At 38.4% G+C, this 11213-nt stretch overlaps 1 protein-coding gene across 1 annotated transcript in view; it reads right to left on the bottom strand.

Moving 5' to 3' along the window:
* Positions 1-1154: 1154 nt before the first annotated feature.
* TSHZ1 (teashirt zinc finger homeobox 1) overlaps positions 1155-11213 on the bottom strand; it is a 52527-nt gene continuing 42468 nt past the window's right edge. Inside the window, exon 2 of the mRNA XM_062568091.1 lies at positions 1155-4581. Coding sequence (XP_062424075.1) covers positions 1391-4581 — 3191 coding nt within the window. The 3' untranslated portion in view covers positions 1155-1390. The remainder of the gene's footprint in view (positions 4582-11213) is intronic.

Below are 11213 nucleotides of genomic sequence, written 5' to 3' on the forward strand. Positions count from 1 at the left end.
GTGGGTTTATTTTACACTTGAGAAAACAGTGGATTTAATTGTGTGAACCAAAATGTACTGTACAATATTAATGATAAAACATCAAAATGTATAATTCATAGTGCATTGCTTGCTTTATTTTTATTTATTTATTTTTTTTGTCAGATAGTTCCTTTAAGTACATACATCTTGAAAGATGCAGGTGCCAGTAAAATTCCTCTATTTATATCAAGCTGCAGGAACTAAATTTTATTCAAAAAGTGTGGTTTTACATTATATACACAGAAATCGAATATAAAATGACAATATAAAAAGTTAAAAGAGAAAGCATACAGCCAGAAGGTACAAAGAAAGTTGAACAGTTTAAAATGGTACGATATGTAACATGTATTTTTTAAGCTGATGCTGGCAATTTACAAGGAACAGAATCCAACATTTGCCCCATTTTTTGTTTTGTTTTCATTTACCAATGCAGCACACTATAGAAAGGTCAGCTTGTACCAAAGCTTAACATTTGTAAATAACTATAAACTGCAGTATTTTACAGGAAACAAAAAAAAAAGGAAAAAAAAAAAGAAAAAAAAGAGCATTTTTACACTTGTTTTAAATAACAGCTTGCATACTTTTTTTGCCACAAAGTGGCAATTTTCAGCATCCAGAGGGTTTGGGCATAGTGGCGACTTGGTTTGCTTTTGTTATTATAATTATTATCATCATCATCATCATTTAACTTATATAGTTGTGGCTTCCTAACCCCTTGAGTACTACACAGCTCTCCTTCTTCCAAGGACTGCATGCACAATTTCTTCACAAACCAGTTCTGCATTAAAAAGAAAAGCTCATTCATTTAAAAAAAATAAGTTTTGTTTCTGACACAGCTTTTATTTGAATGAAATACCTTTAAGCCTTTTTTCCTTTGTTTTTCCTTATTTACTTATTTAGTCATTGGGAAAGGCACAGAAATGCTATTACAGTTCTCAGAGGGTTAAAACTTGACACTACCAGGTTCTGTGACCTTTATTGTCATGGCAACTTTGTAATTTTAGGATGTCTCTTTATCATTGTTCTTTGTGTCTTTCTTTACGGCTAAATTAATGTCTCTCAATAGTGTCTCCCACTATATTCTACAAAAGATAGCTTAACATCAAGGACAGATGTTGAAAATAAAGGTCAGACTTTGACTCACAAAAAATAAAAACAAAAACAAAAAAATAACCATGCACAGATCAGACAAAGAGCATATAAATATAACTACAAAATAAGTGTAAGAAAAACCAAGGTCCAGATAGGCAGTTCAGCAACAAAAGTAAGACTGATTTCAGAGGCTCAGGTCAGGCCTAGTGCAGTACTATGAAGAAGTTTAGTGCAATGTTCCTGTGGTCACTTGCATACCTGGCTGCTTACCTGGACGCTATTGTTTTTCTAACTCAGTTACATAGATCAGATGGTCCTCTGGGGACTTGCCATGTGTTTTACTAAGGTGCAGTTTGACTGCATGCTTGCTTGCAAAAGTTCGGTTACAGAGCTTACACTGGAATGTGGAGCCTAAGTCCTCCTCAGCAATTCCAAGTGAGCCCAGAGTCTTGTTTGCGAGGACTTTTGAAACATTCTGCTGTTCTTGAATCTGATTTAGTGGTAACTTTGATAGATCCTTCAAACTAAACCCTAAGTGTGTCTCTAAGTGACTTATGTATGTAGAAGCAGTCCTGAACTGAGAGGCACAATCATTGCAAAAGAAAACAGGATGTCCTGTGTCCAAGTTCTTTAAAAACTTTGTTCCACCTGTCCTCCTTAACTGATACTTCACATTGGCCAGCCAGTGGCTAATTGTGGTCATGGAAAGACCAGTAAACTTAGAGATGTGTACCCGCTCTTGTGGACCTAGATCCGACATAATGTATTTGCCTTCTGGGGTCTCCCTCAAGCTGGAAGCAAACTGCGCTTGAAGGATCAGAAGATGTTGAGGGTTCCAGTTGGACTGTCTGCCCTTCCTCTTGTGTACTGGTGACAGTTCATCCAGAGCTTCCTCAAAACTGCTCCCATCTGCATCTGACTTTTCTGATACAGTAGATGGAGTTGAAGACTTGGGTGTCAAACGCCCCGTGAGGTTCTTCACCATATCGGAAATATCCAGCAGGGCGCTCTCTCTCAGTGGAGAAGAGGCAGAGTCAGCCACACTGGAAACAAGAGGTTTGTTTTTGGACTTGGTTAAATCAATAGGTTGATCACTGTTCTCATAGTAATACCGGTCAATAGGATCAGCCTGCTTGACCGGAGTGGTTGGGTAAATGGGTTTGTCCAACATACTGTTGCTGATTTTGTACAGCATGGCCAACGGGTCCAGAGAGGGGCTTACTGGCTTAGAAATTTTGCCTAAGTGGGTATTCATAATGGACTGTAAAGCACTCAGTGGATTAATGAAGGATGGCTCAGGTGAATGATCCGTGATAATTCCTAAATTGTTACAGCCATTTGCAACTTTTGCTTTGAGTGACTCTGTACCATTTGGTGTATGTGCTTCTGCTGGACTATCTTTTTTGCCCTTCTGAACCTCTGTCTCAGAGCTCTTTTTCTGCTGCTGTTTGTTACTTATTTCCTCTGATTTGGGGAAGTCTTTGTTTTCTTTAGCAGCAGGTGACATGGGTTTGGCTGGAGAACTCTTCTCTTTCTCCAAAGGCTTTTCTTCCTTCTTTACACTGATTTTACCTGTAACTTTCTCCACCAGTTCTTCCATAGCAGACACATTGCTCTTGTGAGGTGGAGGTGTGAGGCTGCCTGGGGAATGGATGAGTGCATTGTGTTCTGAAGACAGTGATTTTACACCGCTGGCGTAAGATGGCTGCATTTGAACGCTCTGCACTGCAGCCTGAAGGGGTTTGACTGTTCCCGGGAGCTGGTAAGCTGCATGAATACTAGGATACCCTCCCCAGGAAGGTGCTCCGTTCTGAGCTTTGCTGATAGCTGTTGTCACCGTGTTCTCAAGTGATTTCAATATGTCTATTCCGCCCTTAGGACTATCATCTAGATCCTCCTCTCTGAGGTACTGATACAAAGTTGTTGGCTCAAATTTTTCTGTAGAGTCCTCATTCTCTTCTTTGATCTTTTTCTCTGTATCACTGGCAACCACCTTTTCCTTTTCAGGGTCTTTCTTCTCCTCTGAGTTTGTGGAGCCCACTGGAGAATCGGGTTGTTTTTTAATGTTGGAGGCTGCTAGCCTTGTGTGGGTGGTGGGTGGGAGAGGTATAGACTGTATCTTTTCCTCCACCACAGGGTCCAATACTAGTTGTTTGCCTTTTTTAGAAGCAGAATTGGTCACCTTCAAAAAATGACCAGTGACCATCATATGAGCAGTAAGCTGCTGCAAAGTGTCATGGGAACTGCCACATTCCATGCATTTCAATATTTGGGCTTTGCGTGCCTCAAACTGCCAAGTGTAGCTAGCACCATTTTGATAGCCATAGCGGTTGTTTGGAGTCACATAGGGGTTGGCAGTTTTCTGATCCTTTGCAGATTCACCCAGCGAAGCTTCTGCAGTGATCCCTGTTGGCTCAGGTGAACAAGGTGAAGCTAAGTCCTGAAGTGCTCGCTTTTTGGTAGAAGGGACCAATTTAGTGATGGCTGGTACTGGCTCCTTCAGAGGCACTTTCTGGTAATGCTTTGTTTTTATCATATGGACACTGAGGTCTTGTAAAGACTCAAATGAATGCCCACAGTACATGCACTTCAGCACTTTTTGGGCATCCTCTTTGCCTTCCATTTCCATAAGTGAACGTTTTCTAGGCTTTGACCACCGTTTGGTCTTATCAGCTTCTTTGTCTCTGTTGTCATCACGGTAATGTCCAGTTTCATTCATGTGCACTGTTAGCTCCACCAGTGTGTCATAGGCTGCGCTGCAGTCTTTGCATCGGAACTTACTAGCACCGGTGAACACAGACCCATAAAGTTTATTGTTTTGCCGGTAAAGCTGTACAGTGCTGAAAAGGCTAGGCTCTGGGAGAAGTCCATATGATGAAGTCTGCTGCAAAGTTTTAGCTAATGCAGCTTGGTGCCAGTCATAACCTGAGCCACCACTGTTACTGTTACTATTACTGTTACTAGTATTACTGGTAGTTGTACTGGTACTAGTGTTGATACTGGTGGTACTAGTACTCTGGGCATTGGCATTGGTGTCAGTATTGGTGGTGTTTTCACTCTGGCTGATTCCATTGTTGCTGGTGGTTGGATTGGATTTCTTTAAGTCCAAAGCTAAACTGGACCAGCAAGTCTCTGAAAGCAAATTTGCATACACGGCTTTTATTTGTGCCAAGCTGTCCTGTGGATAGGAAACATTGTCTGTGCACTGAGGATCCTCTTTCTCTTCTTTAGAGGAAGTGCTTTTGAAATGGGCCAGCTGATCGCTGTTTTCACTAAACGGCGAACCATAGCCTGCATCCTGATTAGTTGCAGTGCTGACTGGGGAGTTCTGGTAGCTTTGAGCCTCTTTGATCTCCGCTTCTTCATTGCACAAATATTCACTCTCCTGGATGTCCAGAGACAGCCCATCATCTTCTACACTGTCTTCATCTATTTCTGCTGCTTTCAATTCCTCCTCAGGAACATATGCTAAAATACAGGAATGATTAAAAAAAAAAAAGATAAAGTTATCAAACATGCTCATTTTACATTGCTGCTGTCTTTTGTACTACAATCAGTAACCATAAAACAAAATTTCAAAGATACATCTGGAAACTAAACTCACTAGCACTCACACACTCTACCTACAAATCAACAACACTTTGTCCTGCCTACAGTTTGGTATCAGGGCTATCTAAGAATAAACTTTGACTTTAGCAGTAAAATATGTGCCAGGACCACAGTAGATACCACAGTATTAAAACTAGAGTCAAATAAAGAATCTAGAAACTAGTTTGCATCAACTGAAAAAATGGACTGATACCAAGGAATACTTATTGCATTATGTGTGTGCAACATGCACAGCTGACCTGTGCCAAACAGCCCTAGACCCTCATAACACTGTACCAACTCCATCTCCTCAAGGCTGTCTTGTAGCAAAGGTGCTTGAGCTGCAGCCTCCAGGGCATTTCCACGTCACTGACAGCTGACGAATGGAGCCATACTGGGCAAAAGTGTCAGGTCAATTGTTCCAAAGTTTCCTGGTGGCTTGTTGTACTGGGTCCATTTGAGGGTACAACAGCTTTCACCTCTATAGGGTGAAAAGGGAAGCAAAGCTATGACTGTTTTCCTGAATGACTAGGACATACATTTAGCCTCCTGTTACAGTATGATATGAGTGCTGTGTTAACCAGCAGTCAGCAGCTACAAGTAAATGTTACAGATGAATTTTTAAATGCAACAAACATAAAACTTGAGACCTCACTCCCAGCTTCAGTATTGGCTTACAGTAAATATCAAACTTTGCTATTGTATTGCCACCTGGTGAAACTATATAATCTTACCAAATTATGTGTTTATCTACATCAAACTATTTTTTAAACTAGCAAATGTGATATTCATGAACAGATGGCCATTACATCAAAACACATTTACTCCAAGGGCCCAATTCACAGAAGTGGCTTACATGTACCTAAGTGATAAATGTACACTTTCATTGCACAGTAGAAAACATACTTGTACACATTTACCTCCAGTTTTATAAAAGATGCTTTAAAAAAATCACTCTGATAATAGAACATAGATCATTTGTAAGCAAGTCAAGGTAGAAAACAAACATGAACTGTGAATAGATTTCAGAGATGGAAGAAAAAAATTCCCACGTCAGGTGAACTGTGCAGAAAGCCATGTTAAAAAGCCAGCTATATCCTTGCAGGGTACAATATTGAAAGAATATTGGGGGGCAGGTTTAGCTCAGCTGGTTAGAGCATGGTGCTGCTAATGCCAAGGTCACGGGTTCAGTCACCGTATGGGCTATGCTGAGGATTGGACTAGACTATCTCCAGAGGTCCCTTCTACCATTCTATGATTCTATGAATAGAAGAGGAGCAGAAAAAAAAGGGCATTTCTGCTCCTATGTGATAGGAAGAAAATATGTATTATCATGTTAACAAAGCTCAGGTTTTGCTGGATTGTGGGGGGAGGGAATAACCATAAACCGACCTTTTCCTAAGCGGCTGCTGATGTATTCTTAAACTTCTTTTCTGAAAAATAGAACCTTCTCTCATTGTAGTACTGTACATTATCTTAAACATCTTTAGAATTTTCTCATAAAATAACAGTATTATAGCCAGTATTGCATTCTGTATTCACCTTTGTAATATAGTCCTAATGTAGTCCCGAACTAGTCTGATATTTTAAGATAAAATAGAAAAGTAGCTCTTCTAGTATTAAGTAATGCCATAACACCTTACAATGCCCACTGTAACATTCATGTGTCCTGTAAGTATCAGTTTATTTCAGAAGACAATTCTAGCTTTAGTTACAAAAAATATTATTAAGCAGGGCATAATTCCTTATAGAATCTCTCAGCCTCAGGTGTTTTCAAGTGTATTTAAAAGGACGCCTGAGGCCGAGAAGACCAAGTATAACAGAAGTCACTAGAAAAAAATATCTTGGAGCCAAAGGCCAGGAAGACACCAGGAAAAGCATCATAAAACCAGAAAAGATATTCTTAAAAAATGCACTTAGTGTATAAAATAAAGAATAAAATAGAGAAATAATAAAAGAACTAAGAAGCCAGTCTGCTTCAATAATGTCAGTGTTGTAATACTTTCCATGAATTTGAACACAATAGTTCTGGTACCTCTGCAATCCTAAATTCTGCATGTGCAAGTGGAACTCCCTACTACAGCTACAGTTTAAAATCTCTTAGCTCTCTCATTAAACGCACCTGTTTCTTGTCATTTGTAACACCAAAGAAATAATTTTTTAAGGTTCAGAAAGCCAAATAACAGACAACTACAGAATATGGTTTCTGATTCAGAAATTACTTCTAAATAAAAAGCTCTGAGACCTAAAATTGACAGAAATGGACAGTTACCATCTGGCATTCTTATTAAAAAAGGAAGTTAGAAATAATCAGCAGTTACCAAATAGGAGCTGAAAAGTGAGCGCGCCCACATTTTTAGCTTTCAGGAACAGCTATCATTCTGCTAACCTCAGTGGAACTATGCCCATTTTTACTCATTTTCATATCCCGATATTTTTAATAAACAGGTGCACAAAATTGTTCTAGGATGTAGAATGTTGCTATAGCTGATAAAGTATTACACAAGAATCCATGCGAATTATCTGCTAATATCATCATTACATTTTTCTAAATCACAAAGATGTACATTTTTTAATTGCTCATATAAGCATCTAAATATCTGCTTAAGTAGAAACTCTAGTTAAGCCACTGGCATTTGTTTTTTCTCTTTATTTATAATGGCCTGCTGTACCAATCTTGCACTTTTACATTTGGTAGAGAGGTTTCTTTTCCATGAAAATAAAAGGAGTTAAATCACACAAGAAACATTAAAATTGCATGGAAGGTTGGTGCTGAACTGTCAAAGCAAAGAAACTGAATGTTAGGGTGAAATCTACAACTTTCACTTACTTTCCTAGGTTTTGCTGAGACTAATACAAGATTGACTTCACTCTTTTACCAATATACACTGCAGTGTAAGAGTGAAATGCATACAATTGGCCAGGACTCTTGATTTTCTATGATTTCAGAATTTGAGCCAGATTCTGATAAAAACCGAATCGACTTGATATACATACCCACATGCCTGCACAGTCATTATCTAAAATATATAGGCACAAAGAAATAATGCTTGTTAACCAAAAAGGGAATAGTTTATGTGAAATGTTTAATCTCTGTCACTGCAATCAAAGGGATTTTGATTAACTCTTCTAGTTACCATAGGATACACATAATACCTTTTCCATTCAATACTACTAATGTTTGTAAGACAAATAGTAACACAATCAACATATGATATTTTGCAAGGCCAATGCAATTCTTTAACTGAAAAAAAAGGTTTCTGCTAGAGATAATACAGAGGCATGGAAAATGAAGAATGTTAACTCTTTAAAACATGTATGTTTTACTAAAAATTCTCTGCACAGAAATTTGACAGATAAGTAGGCTTTAGAATTTTCAGCACAGAAAAAATGTTCTAATTACTTGCAGAGACGAGCAATATTATTCAACATCAAATAAAAGAGATATTCAGATTATCTGTCTAAACTATAATAGGTAGACCAACAGACAGCCTTTATATGATGTATCTTTCTGTGACTAAAAAATCTCAGCAATCCTCTCCAGACATTCCTGCATCTGCAAAGACTCTGCTGGTTTACGTGTACTGAAACCACACAGAAATATCAAGAGCACATATAAGCAACACAAATTATATCTGAAGCAGGAGAAATTACAGAACATAACGTCAGCCCTTCTTTTTCTTCTCACACGTACATGCAGAGACTAAGGCAAACACACACTGGAAAAAGGAAAATGCTTCAAATTATAGACATAACCAAAATTGGAAGAGCAGTTTGTATTTCTTTTCTTCTTTTTAAATCTTTCTAATATTTTTTGCCTATAAAATGTGCCTTCTGGATGTCAGTGTTTCCCCACAGATATACTGTCATCTTCGAACAGTGTTAAAAGCTGTGCATTCTAATGTAAGTGGACATGAGGCGCTATATATTGTACATGTGAGTAGCACTGCACATTTTGTTTGCTTCAGTGAGAATATTTACACTATAAATATACATGCATTGTTTGAAAAAACAGACAGACATCCAAAGGGTAAGGATGTGGTTAAAAATACAAAGATCTTTTCTTAACCTCAGACTGGTGGTTTGAAAGAAATCTGTCTCTGCCGAGGTATTCTTTTCCATTAAAAAAGTGATGCAGGATTGAATGTATTATTTTAGAAAGGACAAAAAGTAATGATAGTCTTGTTTTTAGTAGTCCACAAAATTAAACGTAGCAAACAATTTCAAGGACTGATTTAAAATCCTCCAAAGAAATAACTTTATTTGCAAAAAACACGTTAGACAACAATCCAGTAAAGCAATTAAATGCTGAAATTAATGAGACTAAAATACGTATTTAACAGGTTCAACAAATTGGGACAGGTTTAAACTTAAAATTCTTTGCTAAATCAGGGCCTGCTCTAGGACTAAACAATAGTGGTAACCTGTGAACATTGTCCACTCTTCTTTCTACAACAGATGTGTATTTCCACAGCTTCTGCTATTTACCCAGCCAATAGGAGACAGCAACTGCAGAAGTTTTCACAGCCCACACTGACACTTAGTACAAACTGCACACTAGACTGGTGATGATTTCCATTGCATACATACATGTTTCATACCTTGTGCAAAAAAAAAAAAAAAAAAAAAAAAAAAAGTACAGATAGAAAAGACAACATATAGCCAGCTATCTCTCTCATCACAACAACAACAAAAAAAAAAAAAAAAATAGAGAGAGAGAGGAAGAGGGGGTGAGAAATACATTTACATGTATGTTTCCAGCATACACTGCCGTGAGAGTTTTATAAAAGAGAATCCAAAATTCTCTTGTAAGAGGTTAACATGCCTGCTGGAGGACTCAAGAATTTTCTATATTAGTATATATAAATGTTCATAAAAATTATGGCACAGATGCTACAAATCTGTGTGTGTGCGTGTGTGTGTACATGTGTGTATTACAATGTTACTACAGCAGAAAAATACATCTTAGTTATGACAATGGCTGAGGAGTAGCACAGACTATCAGACAACCAAATAACCTACTACAGTGGTTTGTGTCTTTCATTTATAATTGCAGCAAAATAGGGGGCAAAATACTTGCACTGCCTACCCTCTAATTCTAATGCAATGGGTCTAAAAAGTAGATAAGGTACTGTAACAAGAACAACCTCCATGCTTCTAGCAGATTGAATGATAACCCTTAAAGCCATCCCATTAAAAACCAACAAAAAGATTCTTCACCGCCTTCTCTTCTCTCCCCCATCCCCTTAAAATGAATGCTGCAAATTATTAGCCAACGCTGGCAACTGGAGAATGAAGCAGCTTGCATGCGGGTGTATTTTCACAGTGATTCTAATCTGAGAAATTTACTTGCTCTTCCTCTTCTATCTGATAAACTATACATTCAAGCATTCTCATTAGTGTTCGGATCACCAAAGAGAGCTGGAGATGAATCAGTCCATCCACCCCTCCTCTCCCTGCTCTGTCGAGATTATTTCATTGAAATGTTCATTTTCATCCCTGCTGGCAACATTAGAATGGAAGTATTTAACCTGTTTCCATTACTTATACAAATTACCATTATGGGGTAGGACAGATGTTAGAATCATGCCACATAACTGACTTCCATATATTCTTTACAGGGAGGATAAGAAGAGGGAAAGCTGTTAGATCATATTATCCAGTCTCAATAATGTTCTCTCTGCTACCAGATTCATTAACTTCCAACATCAACGTTTCACTTGCTTTCCGCATGAAAATGCTCCGTCTCCTTGAGCTCATTTAATTTGGAGCAGGAAATCTTTGTCAGAAATAATTTTTTGATCAGGTGCTCTAACTAAGGGGTGAAGGGGGGCTGGGGAAAGAATAAAGAAAAGGGGGGGGAAAACCCAACACCTTGTCGAAAATGTTATTTCTCTAACATGGATGATGAAAGAGAAGTCAGTTAAGATGCTGGTACTCAAAGATGGCTGTCACTTCAGATAGGCGATGGCACGACTCACCTAGACAGGTGATGCTTTGGTGGAGCAAAGGCTTGCTGCATTATTGAGAGCACCAGAGATCAGGATGACAAAGACTGTAGGCCCAGGGTGCCTGGGGCTCCTAGAGAAGTGACTTCAGCAGGCACATGGATTTCAGCCTCCATTTGCATCACTAACTAATAGCGAAGTACAAAACAAAAGTTCGATGATTAAAAGGCAAGCACACAGGAACAGAAGGCAAATACCCCAGCCACTGTCAGCAATAACTTTATATTAATTTTAAAAGAGTAGGGGAAAAGCTCAGAATGTTTAGCTAAAAAAGGGGGGGGGGGATTTACAAATTTCTTATTCAAAAGGCCTTCCCAATTCAAGTCCTTATTTTCCTGCTGAATTATCTTCCTGCCTGCCCCTTTAGTGCTTGCTTAAGGCTTTGTGGTTCTGCCATCCCGGAATATATCCTTGTGCTGTGAGTATAGTTGGGAATCACTGCAAAATGCATTGAAATTGCTAGCTTTTCTCGCATGAACAGGTTTGCAAGAGAAAGTTTCAGCT

Source organism: Rhea pennata, chromosome 2 (genome assembly GCF_028389875.1).
Source record: "Rhea pennata isolate bPtePen1 chromosome 2, bPtePen1.pri, whole genome shotgun sequence".
In the NCBI taxonomy this organism is placed as follows: domain Eukaryota; kingdom Metazoa; phylum Chordata; class Aves; order Rheiformes; family Rheidae; genus Rhea; species Rhea pennata.